Source organism: Labrus mixtus, chromosome 23 (assembly GCF_963584025.1).
Source record: "Labrus mixtus chromosome 23, fLabMix1.1, whole genome shotgun sequence".
NCBI classification, from domain to species: Eukaryota; Metazoa; Chordata; class Actinopteri; order Labriformes; family Labridae; genus Labrus; species Labrus mixtus.
This window is the reverse complement of record NC_083634.1, coordinates 19673139-19688138: the sequence shown is the minus strand read 5'-3', so window position 1 is coordinate 19688138 and position 15000 is coordinate 19673139. Positions and strand designations below refer to the sequence as shown.

The window sequence follows — 15000 nt, the reverse complement described above, 5'->3', positions numbered from 1 at the left end:
AAATGACACAACACAGCTACACAATGTTTTCTACACTTTACCTGTATGTAAAGACTGAAATCCAAGTTGGACACCACAAAGATGGAGTGCAGGCCTATATTTGATTTCATGGTATGACTGTCCTATCTACCATATTTGTATCTATAAAAATAAAAAATGTTGATCGTAAAAAAAGACTGAAATCCTGCCTCCAAACGAGCATGTTCAAACTGAACTGACTTTTTATCTGGATTAAGCAGTGGCGGTTCTAGAGTCTGTTCTGGCCCTATAGGCAAAAATTAATTGGGGCCCCCTCCGACCAGCGATTATCCCCACCAGGGTCCAGACCCTTACTCCTCTTCCTTTTTCTTCCTCTTTCTTTATTTCTCTCCTATTGACGGATAATTCCATTTCATCTTTCTTTGCCGACTTTCACTGACAAATTTGGTTTTTAAAGCAACAATGCCCCCTTAGGGAGGTCTCCTACTGTCGTTGTTAAATTTGCACATTTTGAGCCCCTCCTGTGGTGTAAAGTTTGTCAGCCCTCGAGGCCCCCCCCCCCCCCCCCCCCCCCCTACTGGGCCTGGGGGCCCCCGAGCAGCTTCAGGGAAACTGTGCAGTGTTTCATATCTTTAGTTAGAGACGCTGTGCATGTGTGTGTTTGCATGTGATTCCTATATTAGGAGCTGGATGTGTGTGTGTGTGTGTGTGTGTGTGTGTGTGTGTGTGTGTGTGTGTGTGTGTGTGTGTGTGTGTGTGTGTGTGTGTGTGTTTTCTAAACTCTTTCCACGCTGACAGGTACAGTCGATGCCTTTCATCTTCTCTTGGCGAGCAAAAACTGTTGACCTTTCTGCTGTTTCTCTCCATCTGACTCAATCTGACTCCCCCTCTCTCTTTTATTACCTCTCTCTCTCTCTCTCTCTCTCCATCCTCCCCCCCTCACTTTCTCATCTGTCCGCCCTCCCTCTCTCTTTCTCTCTCCATTTCTCACACTTCCTGGGTAACCATGACCAAAGCAGTTTTCTACATCAGCAGCTCGAGAGAAATAGAGGTACACTAGAGCCAGGAATGAAGGAGAGCAGGGATAGATAAAAAGAGAGAGAGAGGGAGAGAAATGAAGTGAAACAAGAAGAGGGATGGAGAAAAGGTTTGGGAATGAGAGAGAGAGAGAGGGAGGGAGAGAGAGAGAGGGAGGGAGAGAGAGAGATAAATATGCAGATGAGGAAAGGGTTTTTATGCAGCTTCATCTCACACTTTCCTTTGATGTGTGAACAGTGTGAAAAAAGACAAGTGTGTGTGTTAATGGGGCCGATGATCATTTTTGGGTTGTTTTGATATCTGTGTGTGTGTGTGTGTGTGTGTGTGTGTGTGTGTGTGTGTGTGTGTGTGTGTGTGTGTGTGTGTGTGTGTGTGTGTGTGTATTTCTGCTCCTACTTCAGATGTGAACAGTCCATTAAACGCTCCATTATCACCGCCATTAGAAAGCTTTAAACGGGCTTCACCTCAAACCTCCCGCTGGACAGTCAGGTGAATTATCATCCATTCACACCGACCTGTCTGCAGAGTCAGAATGTTACCGGACCTCTGTTGTCATGGTTACAGTGACTCCAGAAAAGAGTCGGCAAACACACGCGCATCAATTATTCAGGTGCTGAGTCGTGAAAAAAAGGATTATACTTATTTATCTGATATTAAAGAACACAGCGTCTCAAGCCCCTGACCGGGTCTCTTCATTAGGTTCAGGTGTTGGTTGTCATGGTTACTGCAACTAGCTAAACAAACTGCAGCTACAGACAGAACTTTACTAGACCTTTGTTGTCATGGTTACTATAACTATCAACAAGCTGCAGTTACAGGCGGAAAGTTACAGGACCTTTGTTGTCATGGTTACTATAACTATCAACAAGCTGCAGTTACAGGCGAAAAGTTACAGGACCTTTGTTGTCATGGTTACTATAACTATCAACAAACTGCAGTTACAGGCGAAAAGTTACAGGACCTTTGTTGTCATGGTTACTATAACTATCAACAAACTGCAGTTACAGGCGAAAAGTTACGGACCTTTGTTGTCATGGTTACTATAACTATCAACAAACTGCAGTTACAGGCGAAAAGTTACAGGACCTTTGTTGTCATGGTTACTATAACTATCAACAAACTGCAGTTACAGGCGGAAAGTTACCGGACCTTTGTTGTCATGGTTACTATAACTATCAACAAACTGCAGTTACAGGCGGAAAGTTACCGGACCTTTGTTGTCATGGTTACTATAACTATCAACAAGCTGCAGTTACAGGCGGAAAGTTACAGGACCTTTGTTGTCATGGTTACTATAACTATTAACAAGCTGCAGCTTCAGACAGAATTCTACCGGTACGGGACAACTTTGCTTATTGTGAGTGCGCTCAAATGAAGACATAAAAAGCCCCGAAATAAACCTTAAAAAAAATAACAAGGACTAAAATGCACATTCAGCGGTTTTGAAAAGTTAATGACATGCACTTTTTTCTTGGCTTGCACCGCAAGCAGACTCTGAACCAAAAACTGAACGACTATATTTCCCCCAAATTGTTGATCTGGTCTTCTGAGTTCTGTCCCAGCGGACTTTGTTTCAGTCCAGGTCTCGTTATCCCGGGTCAGTCTGTCCGGTGGTCCACTTTGTCTCCGTCTCTAGAGAGGGGATTCATTTCAAACAGACCTCGGCTCTAAAGTCCAGCACAATAAAAAACAAACACAAACATGGCGGTGTTGTTTTGTCTTATGTGGGTCAGTCCTGGTGGGAGTGTTTTTCTGAACAGTCCAGCCGCATGAAACAGGATTATTCAGAAACGTGGAGAAATCTATCATATTAAAAAAAGAGATTTGGTCCTGTGTGCAGGAGAATATTTACCTGTACCAGTGTGTGATGTTCTTGTGTTTTTAAATCAGAGTGTGATGTGAGCCCCGTGGCAGCTGTTCTCACACTTCTTATCACGCCAGGAAGAAGGGAAAAAAAAAGATGAGAGATCAGATGAGGAGAGAAAAGGTTTTGGCAGCAGAGCGAGCGAGAGAGAGAGAGAGAGAGAGAGAGAGAGATGGTCCGGAGAGGAGGAGGAGGCAGGTAGAAAGAAAAAAAAAAACCTTCTGAATATGGCAGGTCAGATGAGGAGAAAGAGATGATGAAGAAGAGAAAAAGTAAGAGTGGAGGAGAAACGGGGGATGGGAGACGGAGAGGGGTTGGGGGAGAGACGGACAAAGACGAGATAAGATGAGAAGGGCCGAGAGAGAGCCCGTCGCCTCGTTCTCCCTCGGAGAGATAAAAGAGTCCGCACATGTTTCGCTCCACTCCTCCCTCCTCTTCCTCACGTCTGCTCCTTCCTCTGATGTCTTGAAGTGCAGTGTGTGTGTGTGTGTGTGTGTGTGTGTGTGTGTGTGTGTTCGGGAGCCTTATGTTTTGGGGATAATTTGTAGATTATAAAAGTTTTTAATATATTTCTCAACAACAACTGTCTGACTCCCAAAAGTTAAGGCTGTTCTATAATCCAATGACTGTATATAAAGCTCAACAGCGACCGGCTCTGGTTCTGAAAGTACCGCCGCTCCCCCGCCTCGACTGGCGCTGACAGGCTCCACATTTGTAGTCTGAGGCAGCTGATGGACCTGAAGTCATAAATAAGAGTTTCCCTGTTGTTCCCTCCTCAGGTTCCCTCCCTCATGATGGACAGTCAGTTCTCAGAGTTCACCCCTGACATAACTCCCATCATGCTCGCTGCTCACACCAACAACTACGAGATCATCAAGCTCCTCGTCGCGCGGAAGGTCATTACACACAACACATTATCAAAAAAAAGGGCCAACTTACTCTGTGTGTGTCATTTATTGGATGTTGTTGTTTTCTGATCGATCTCGTCTGATGCTTTTCTTTAAAGGTCACCATTCCCAGACCGCACCAGATAAGATGCGACTGTGTTGAGTGTGTGTCCAGTTCAGAGGTAAGTGATCCATTCTCTGGTAGGGTGCATGGTTTTGATCTTGTTTTGAAGAAAGTGAAAATACTTTACATCAGTTGTTCCCAATCTGGGGGTCCGGGGGTCCCTTAGGGGGTTGCACAAAAGTTGCAGGTGGTGCCCCGACGATCTGTTTGCTGAGGTCGTCAATATCAGATTTTCACACATCAACTAATATCATAATAACTCACTTACTGGAAAGTTTATAGAAATGTCCTTTAGTATGGAAAGGTTTTTAAGAAAATTCTGTTTCAGTTGGGGGGGAGGGGCTCTAAGGAAAAAGGGTGGGTACTAATGCTCAAAATTGAAGTTCTTACTCCCATTGGCACATCTAGTTTTTGCAGTTACCCCACATTCAATCTATTAAAAAGCATCTACCTTTGAGCCAACGTTTTTCCATAGAACCATATGGTATTGATAAGTCTCTTTTGGTTTATTTCTCTGTGTGTCCGTCTGCAGGTCGACAGTCTTCGACATTCAAGGTCTCGACTCAACATCTACAAGGCTCTGGCCTCGCCCTCCCTCATCGCGCTGTCCAGTGAAGACCCCATCCTCACGGCCTTCAGACTGGGCTGGGAACTCAAAGAGCTCAGCAAGGTATGGGAACGCGGATGCCTTTGGATTTTGTGTTTTTTTAATTGTGCTGTTCCTCTTGCAGAAGAAATAGTTTGGAAAAACGTTTATGTCGAGAAAAGTTGTAGTTTTCCAAGCATTGACCTCTTGTACAATTTAATGACTCACCAGTGGAAACATTGTAAATGAAAAGCTGGTCCATCAGGAACTATCAGAGCAGCCTCAGCCTCCTTTGCATAGAGTCTCTTAGTGCTCATAAGAACTCTTCTTTAGTCACATCCTAAAACCTCTTTGCAACAAGCAGATTCTTCTATTCTATCACTGATGGTACTCATTTGGTTCAAGTGTTGACTTCACTTATGACATCATGAGCGACTGTTGCTATGGTTAAGTATACATCGATGTGTGGTTAAAAAGTCAAAAAAATGTCTTCCTCAAATGCAAAGACTCGACAGGAAAGGCATCAGACGCATGGTTATGTCACTGTTGGTCTTAGTTTTTGAGTTCCATTAAGTGGTATATCATGCCTCTGCAGCTTTGAGTCGGCCAATAGTTCATAAGGTTGGAAAGTAATGATATAGTCGGCTAATGACCCATCAAACCTGTCTCAAAACGTTGCATTACTTTCTTGTCCCAGGTGGAGAACGAGTTCCGACAGGAGTACGAGGAGCTGTCGCAGCAGTGCAAGCGATTTGCCAAAGACCTCCTGGACCAGGCCAGGAGTTCAAGAGAGCTGGAGACCATCCTGAACCACAGAGACAACGACCAGAGCGAGGAGCTGGACCCCAGGCAGTGCCACGACCTGGCCAAACTAAAACTGGCCATCAAATACCACCAAAAAGAGGTAGGAACGCGACCCCGTTTGATGACCTGTGTTCACGGGATCTTTGTGGAAGAGAGCAATGTCGGTGTTGAGATGTCTTTGAAAGCTTCTCGGCTCTTTGAAGTTTTTTAAATCCCTTTAGTCAAGGTCAGAAACTGTCATCCAGCTGAAAGAGAAGAACAGGAAGTTGTACTTTATTTATCCCTGAGGGGGAATTCAGTTCTTTCACTCTTACTGAACATGGATGTCGTTAGTCTGGATGCTGCATCGTCGACTTTTTTAAAGAAGAAAGCGATGTTGCTTCCTTGCCTTGAAGTATTGATGAAACTATTGTCCATGGAGCATCAGGAATAGGAAGCTTGGTTTGAGTGATTATGAATGTAGTTACACATTTATCTACCTGTGCTGCTTTGCTGGTGTCAAGGTTGGTTGGTAAAAGCATCATATTTCTTCTTGCTCATGGCTCTATGAGTCAGTGAGTCAGTTTGGTCCAGAATCAAAAACAACTAGTTTAATATGTGGTGAACATTTGTAGACCTTAGTGATGGCTTGACATTGCATATGTATGTGAAAATTTTCTCATTATCATCCAGTGTGTAGCCAGTCTTAGTCGCAAAACGTGCTAATGGAAAGATGTCTTTATGCTTAAGTGCTAAATATGCTAACATGCTATCCCCTCTGCATGGAACTTTCTCCAAAATGACTTGAAACTTGCAGATCTCATTTCACTTGAAGTCTTTGGCTCGATCCTAAAAAGGATAAAAAGCATGACACCATTGGACAGTGTTTTTGTTTTTTTTAGTTGTAATCTGTGATAAAATCTTGTTGTTAACTCTTTAAAGGCTTTATATGTGATATTTTCAGAGTTTTCAGAGTCTTATCTTCAGTTTGTTTACATCGCCTGGACGGCCGGCTGACTCCTCCCCTCGTGTATAAAAGTTGTTTAATTGAGGGACTAGAGAAAAGAAGAATAACATACTGTACTCACTGCTTAACTGTGTTTCTAGATCACGCTCATTTCAGGTAAATTTACATGCAGTGTGAAGATACGAGCAGAATAAAGATCGCTAGCATTAGCATGCTAACACAACAATGCAGCGCAAGTTGTTTTGGTTTCATGCTGGTGCTCAAGGGCGACATCTGCTGGATCAAAAAATCACATATAAAGCCTTTAATAAAGGTTCAATTAGAAAATAATCTAAATACTGCAGATTTAAGATGAATAGTAGTGTTGTAGTTAAGACCACATTAACCGAGACCAAGACAGACCCGAGACCAGAGTGCTCCGAGACCAAGAACATATTATCACTGAAAAATCATAATCTTGTGTGCAGGGGGCGTGTCTCTCACTTAGACCGTAACACCAGGACGGTAACCGGGGATAATCCCAGTAACGACGAGGAAAGATAGCCGTTCAGTGGTGGTCTTGACCGGTCCTGGATTTAAAATCTAGAGTCCACCCAGTTTGAGACAAGACCAATAAAAACGTTCTCGAGACCAGGAACCGATATTGAGTACTACAACACTAACCAATAGCACGCAGCTTCTGTTTAATGGGTGTTTTATGCTAACTTGAGCGGTAAGCTAGCTTTAGCATGTTAGCATGTCATGTTGTGATGCACTTTGCTGCACTGCTGTTCATAGCACACCCACACACACACACACACACACACACACACACACACACACACACACACACACACACACACACACACACACACACACACACACACACACACAATCATGCAGTACAACACTTACTTGTCTTTGAGGAGTTGTGGGACTGCTCTCCTCTCGGGACTTGTCAGAAGAGAGTAAGAAGGCAAGAGGAAACAGAAAGCAGAGAGATGCTGAGCGAGCCAGCGAGAAAGTGGGGGGGAAGTGGGGGGGGGGATGTGGCGCTGGAAAGCACAGGACTGAGTGAGATAATGAGCTGGAACAACTGTGAGCGGAAACAGAGTGAGAAAACAGGAATACAGAGATTTAATGGGAAAGAAGACGAGGAGAGGAGAGAGCTAGAGGGATTGAATGAACGCATGAGAGAGAGAGGAGATTTGATGGGATAAAGTTAGAGATAAAGAAAAGAGTTGGAAAACCCCAAGGCGGTGAGAGGAGAGGAGGAGAGGAGAGGAGAGGAGAGGAGGAGAGGAGAGGGGAGGAGGAGAGGAGAGGAGAGGAGGGGAGAGGAGAGGAGGGGAGAGGGGAGGGGAGGAGAGGAGGAGAGGAGAGGAAAGGAGGAGAGGAGAGGAGAGGAGGAGAGGGGAGGAGGGGAGGGGAGGAGAGGAGGAGAGGGGAGGAGAGGAGGAGAGGAGAGGAGGAGAGGAGAGGAGAGGAGGAGAGGAGGAGAGGAGGAGAGGAGGGGAGGAGAGGAGAGGAGAGGGGAGGAGGGGAGAGGAGGGGAGGGGAGGGGAGGGGAGGAGGGGAGGGGAGGAGAGGAGAGGAGAGGAGGAGAGGAGAGGAGGGGAGAGGGGAGAGGAGGAGAGGAGGAGATGAGGAGAGGAGAGGAAAGGAGGAGAGGAGAGGAGAGGAGGAGAGGGGAGGAGGGGAGGAGAGGAGAGGGGAGGAGGGGAGAGGAGAGGAGAGGAGGAGAGGAGGGGAGGGGAGGAGAGGAGAGGAGGAGAGGAGAGGAGAGGAGGAGAGGAGGAGAGGAGAGGAGAGGAGGAGAGGAGAGGAGAGGGGAGGAGGGGAGGAGAGGAGAGGAGAGGAGAGGAGGGGAGGGGAGGGGAGGAGAGGAGAGGGGAGGAGGGGAGGAGAGGAGAGGGGAGGAGAGGAGAGGAGGGGAGGAGAGGAGAGGGGAGGAGAGGAGAGGATGACAGCAGCTTCGGGAGGATTGAGAGACGGATTGAGGGAGACGAGGAGATAAGAACAGGAGGCAAAGTGTTTCTCTCTCCTGAGAAAGGTGGTCTGACACAGGTAAAGATCTGAGGAGGGAGGAGAGATAAGAGTGCAGGATGGACTAGTGACATCTTTTCTCTCCCGGGGGAAAGACTGCAGGCATCAAATAAAAACAGCAGTAGCAAACACAGTTATTAACTTTCTGCACAGCGTTCCCTGAAATGTTGCAGAAAATTCATAGTTATCAAATAATCAGAGATGAGTTCATATTCTCCTCTTTGTTGTGCACCTCAGACTGATCCGCTTTAATTAAACCACCGTCGTCGTCCTCCTCCTCTTGGTTGAGTTTTTCTCTGCTGTCAGCCGGCTGCAGCGGGCTCCGTCCTCCACACCTTGCGAGGAGGTTTAATTGGCTGCTGCAGCTCGAGCAGAGAAATCCAGAAAGAAAAGTCTTTATTTTCTCCAAACATCCCGTGGCGATGTGGAGACTGCAGGAGCCGCTCTCTGTCTTAAAAAAGAAGACTTTCACATTAAGTCCTGAGGGGGGGAGGAAGGGAGGGGGGGGGGGGATAAGAGGAGAGATGAGAAGGTGTGAGGAGTTTGAAAACAAGAGAGGAAGAAGCAGGGAGGATGAGAGAGCTGTCAGCGGATAATAAGACTCAGATAGTCGCAAAGTGAGGGGGGGGGGGGGGGAACGGACACTGGGGGGCTAAAATACTTCATGTTGCTTTACTGCAAATATGACTCACTGAAATGTATGTTTTCTGTCGTTATCATGGGGAGAAAAAGAAAGCAAAGGAGAAGAGAGGAGAGGAGGAGAAAAGAGAGGAGAGGAGAAGAGAGGAGATGAGAGGAGGAGAAAAGAGAGGAGAGGAAAAGAGAGCAAAGGAGAGGAGAGGAGAGGAGAGAGGAGAGGAGGGGAGAGGAGAGGAGAGGAGAGGAGAGGAGAGGAGGAGAAAAGAGAGGAGAGGAAAAGAGAGGAGAAGAGAAGAGATGAGAGGAGGAGAAAAGAGAGGAGAGGAAAAGAGAGCAAAGGAGAGGAGAGGAGAGGAGAGAGGAGAGGAGGGGAGAGGAGAGGAGAGGAGAGGAGAGGAGAGGAGGAGAAAAGAGAGGAGAGGAAAAGAGAGGAGAAGAGAGGAGATGAGAGGAGGAGAAAAGAGAGGAGAGGAAAAGAGAGCAAAGGAGAGGAGAGGAGAGGAGAGAGGAGAGGAGAGGAGAGGAGAGGAGGGGAGAGGAGAGGAGGAGAAAAGAAAGCAAAGGAGAGGAGAGGAGAGGAGAGGAGGAGAAAAGAGAGGAGAGGAAAAGAGAGGAGAGGAAAAGAGAGGAGAAGAGAGGAGATGAGAGGAGGAGAAAAGAGAGGAGAGGAAAAGAGAGCAAAGGAGAGGAGAGGAGAGAGGAGAGGAGAGGAGAGGAGAGGAGGGGAGAGGAGAGGAGGAGAAAAGAGAGCAAAGGAGAGGAGAGGAGAGGAGAGGAGAGGATGACATCAGCTACGGGAGGAAGTAGAGACGGATTGAGGGTTTGAAGCAGACACTCATATAGACTTTTCTTTTAGGTCTGACTTCATGTCTCTACTTCCTGTCTGCGTCATCGTCTCCAACACGCTCTTTAAGTCTGCGGACGACAGATGTCCCGATGGAGCCGAGTCTCGTTCAGGCCGTTTTTTTTTTTTTTTTGTCTCGCAGAAGATTTAGAGCCAACAAAAAGTGAGTGAACTGACGGAAACAGACGCTCCGATGAAAGAGTTGAACAGAGACGGAAACAGAAGGATCGAACATATTTCACAAAGAGAGAGGAAACGAGAGAACGACGACTCTTTGGTCGCTCTTCTGATTCATATCCTCTTCCTTAACTCCTCTCCTTTTGTTTCCTACACTCTTGCTTCATTTCCTCCTCCCTATGTATCTCAATTCCTTCTTTTTCCTCTCTTCTTTTGTTTCATTTTCTCTTGTCTCCTTCTCGGACATCCTCCTCTCTTCTTCGTCCTTCATTTCCATTTTCCTAATTTACTTCACCGTCTTTATCTCTTCTCTCTTGTGTTCTTTATTTCCTTTCCTTCGTCTCTTCTTTCCCGCTCCCTTTTCTTTTTGTTTCCTCTCCACTTGTTTCCTACAGTCTTGCATCCTTTCCTCCTTTCTTGTCTCTTCTTTTGTTTAATTTCCTCCCGTCTTCTCCTCTCACATCCTCCTCTCTCTTCTTCTCTCATTTCCTTTTCCCTAATCGATCGCTTCATTCCCTTTCTTCATCTCTTCTCTTTCCTCTCTCCTCTCCTTTGTTTTTGTTTCCTCTCCTTGTTTCCTACAGCCTTTCCTTCTCTTGTTTCCTCTCCTCATTTTCCCTCCCCTCTTCTGCTCTTATTTCCTCTCCTCTCATGTCTTTGTTTTGTTTTTGTTCTATCTAATTATTTTATTTGTCTCCCTCTCCTTCTTCCTTGTGTCCTTGTCACCTCCTCTGTCCTCTGTCCTCTCCTCCCCGCCTCCCTTTATCGATGTTGTCGTGATTATTGATCCGACATTCAGCCTCTCCTCTGATGGACTGCGCTGAAAGAGGGGCGAGAGGGAGAGAGAGAGAGAGAGAGAGGATAGGTAGAGAGAGGGAGTGAGAGACAAGTCTTTGAAATGTGAGGAGTTACGTAACCCCAAAGTAACTTTCGGTTTCAACTCACTGCTTCCAGCGTAATGGGTAAAAAGCACACACACACACACACACACACACACACACACACACACACACACACACACACATACACGGGCCACAGGTTACCCATCATGCCGAGCGCCCTCAGGCTCAGAAAATAAGCTCGGTGATTGGCCGTTCGACACACAGGAAGTAATGAAGTGTGTCCAGCTGGCTGTCAGGAGAGGTGGCAGACAGCCTTCACAACACCTCTGCAGTGCATTCTGGGTAATACGGATAAGTAAGCGGAGCAGTGAAAAGTGCGAACAGGTGGAAGAGGAGGAGAAGAAGTAGAAGAAGGGGGAAAAGGAGGAACGATTGAGGAAGAAAAATCTTTAAAATTCTCAAAATGGACGAAAGACACAAATGATTCTGTTTCTTTTTCCAACAATTTTCAAACATAGTTCAAGTTTCAGGGCTCAGGTCAGATCAGCTGTGGTCTAAAGGATGAATACAGTCTGGGTTCAGGTGTCAGGTTAGAGCTCATCTTTGCTCTGAGAATATTTTAAAACAAGCAGAAAGAAAAAGTCAAACCCGAGCTCATGTTCGCTGAGATTCTACGTACTGTACCTTTAACAGCCCTCCAACCAGCTGTGATAATTAAAGTCTCGATGTTAAAGTGGATCGCTCTGCACGGGTCATTGACGTTTATTAACACACACACACACACACTACACAACACAACACAACACAACACAACACAACACAACACAACACAACACAACACAACACAACACAACACAACACAACACAACACAACACATGGCGTTATCAAGTGAAACTGAAACTCCTGAGGTGAACCGCTGCCCTGATTTTAATTCTACACTCAGATGCACACACATACACACACATACACACACATACACACAGGTACACTCAGGTACACACAGATACACACAGGTACACTCAGGTACACACAGATACACACAGGTACACACAGGTACACACACATACACACACATACACACACATACACACACATACACACAGGTACACTCAGGTACACACAGATACACACATACACACACACACTCACATACACTCACATACACACAGGTACACACAGGTACACACAGGTACACACAGGTACACACACATACACACATACACACACACACTCACATACACTCACATACACACAGGTACACACAGGTACACACACATACACACACATACACACAGGTACACACACATACACACAGGTACACACAGGTACACACAGGTACACACACATACACACAGGTACACACAGGTACACACAGGTACACACACATACACACAGGTACACACACATACACACAGGTACACACAGGTACACACAGGTACACACAGGTACACACACATACACACATACACACACACACTCACATACACTCACATACACACAGGTACACACAGATACACACACATACACACACATACACTCACATACACACAGGTACACACACATACACACAGGTACACACACATACACACACATACACTCACATACACTCACATACACACAGGTACACACACATACACACAGGTACACACAGATACACACACATACACTCAGGTACACACAGGTACACACAGATACACACAGGTACACACACATACACTCAGGTACACACAGGTACACACAGGTACACACAGGTACACACAGGTACACACAGGTACACTCAGGTACACACAGGTACACACAGATACACACAGGTACACACAGATACACACAGGTACACACACATACACTCAGGTACACACAGGTACACACAGGTACACACAGGTACACACACATACACTCAGGTACACACAGGTACACACAGATACACACAGATACACACAGGTACACACAGATACACACAGGTACACTCACATACACACAGGTACACACAGGTACACACAGGTACACACAGGTACATGCAGCAGTTAGGCTGTCTCGGGGTCTAATGATCCTCCGTTTGGAAACCTGAGGCTGGTCCTGGGTGAGATCAGGTATAAATGATGACGGTGCTGCTGGTTCCCAAGCCTGAGAAACACATAAATACACAACAAATATCGACTCCTGGAAACAAATCATTAACTCATCCTCTCTTGAATATAAGATCTGTGTTTTTAACAAAAGGGGATTTTTTGTCCCTTTACCCCCTTCCCAAAGTCAATCAGAGTAAACATGTGAGGAGGTTTTAATCTTTCTTACCAAACCTTACCCTGATCATTTCCTCGTTGACGTCTGATGTCAATCCAATCCTTTGTGAGGTTGTATCCTGATCGTGTGCCAACTTTAACCACATCCTGGAAAAATCTTTCCAAGATCAAATATTTAAAGCCTCGGTCAGTTTATGCTGGATTGACTCTTGTTGGGTTTAGCCGGATTGCAAACTGATCCTTGCCCAGTCTGAACCAGATTTGAGGTGGTAAGGCGGGTGGTTGGTGGTTGGGACGACGCGGCCCGAGTCCGAGTGTGTATTTCAGCCTGACCACTAATGAGTCCAGACTGAATGTTGGACAGAGTGCAACCTGATTCAAACATATTCATATTTTCATCCTGGTCAATCTTCTTCAGATTGAGCAGATCCTCGCCAAATTCAGCCAACCCAATGTTGGCCAGATGGTTTCTTAATCTTACCTGGATAGCAACCGATCCTGGCTAAAACCTCTCCCAGTCACAAAACAATCCAAGCCTTATCTTGTCTAGTTTGAATCCTGATCTTGTGCCAAATCCAAACCTAAACATTTCCAAATCTTTGCTGTTTTGTTGCCACATTTTAGCCTGATTGAAACCCAATCCTGGCTTCATCTTGGCAAGAAAATATCTTGATCTCATCTCTTACTCCGACCCAGTCTTAGAGAGATTCTAGCCTGCACTTTGTTATATCCCAACATGAGCTGGACTTGGATTTGTTCCAATTACAACACAATTCTGGCTCCATTTTTTGGCCAGATTGTTCTCAACTCACATCCCAATTATGGCCAAATCTTTTACAATCCAGATTGTACCCTGACCTTAGCCGGATGAACTTTGCCTATCCTTGCCCCATGGTGACCATTGTTCTGCAGTGCATGACAGAAGAAAGTGTGCAAGAGTGAAAGGGGCATAGGTGGAAATATTAGATTGAGAAATTGGATTCGACGACATTTCTGCCCTGCTATTGCTAAAAATTAAATAAGTTATTCAAAAGGAAAGGAGGAAAGGAAGGGTGACAGGAAAGGACAAACTGAAAGGAGAGAGAACAAATTGGTGCTAAATAATGAACCACAAATCAATGCTTCCTCAGCGTACTGCTGGCACTGTCAAGTGTTGCTTATGTCAGACAGTGTGTGTTCCTGGCGTGTGTGTGTGTGTGTGTGTGTGTGTGTGTGTGTTAATCTGTGCAACACTGCTGACAGAGATGAGGGGAGGGGGAGTTTGGAGTCTCTCCAAATCGGCCCAAATTATTCTCTGTCCTGTTTTTGCTGCTGCAGAGAATCATGACAGAGAAGGAAAGACACAATCTGCAAAAAGTGTAACACATAAAAACTTTAAACAATTTGACAATTTCTGTAAACAGCTGGAAACCGATGAGTCAGAGAAATATTGAATAAGTTTCTCTCTGATCTGACGGACTAAGTCTTTTAGTTTGACTGCAACCGTTTAAAAAGTGACTCTAGACTTCCCCCTTACTCATGGTTTAAGACCCCCAGATACTTAAACTCTCCATCCTGAGGGAGCTGGTCACTATTTACCAGCAGAGAATCATGGCGTCAGACTTGGTGGTTCTGACCCTCCTCCCAACTTCCCCGATCCCTGCTGAGGGTCCTAGCTTGAGGAAACCAACAACACAACATCATCTGCATAAAGCAGAAACGCAAATTTTGGGGCTGCCAAACTGGAAACTCTCCTCCCCAACTTTACCCAAAAACAGAATCGGGTAACCCTGGTGGAGGCCAACATGCACCGGGAACACGTCTGCCTTATTTCTGAGGGTGCGGATCAACTCTGTCTTTTGTCAAACAGGGACCAGACGGCTTGTAGCGACCACCCTGGTACCCCAAAATCCCCGCAGTTCTCCCCGACACGGAACACATGTTGTAGTCAAAGACTTTTAAACTCGTGTTCACTTTATTTTAGTCTTCACATTCACAAGAAGTTCCTGAAAATAAAACATA

General features: G+C 45.7%; 1 protein-coding gene across 1 annotated transcript in view; it reads left to right on the top strand.

Annotated features, from left to right (window-relative positions):
- trpc5a (transient receptor potential cation channel, subfamily C, member 5a) overlaps positions 1 to 15000 on the top strand; it is a 104322-nt gene that overhangs the window by 56370 nt on the left and 32952 nt on the right. The window contains exons 5-8 of the mRNA XM_061031125.1: positions 3661 to 3777; positions 3888 to 3950; positions 4425 to 4562; positions 5176 to 5382. Coding sequence (XP_060887108.1) covers positions 3661 to 3777; positions 3888 to 3950; positions 4425 to 4562; positions 5176 to 5382 — 525 coding nt within the window. The remainder of the gene's footprint in view (positions 1 to 3660; positions 3778 to 3887; positions 3951 to 4424; positions 4563 to 5175; positions 5383 to 15000) is intronic.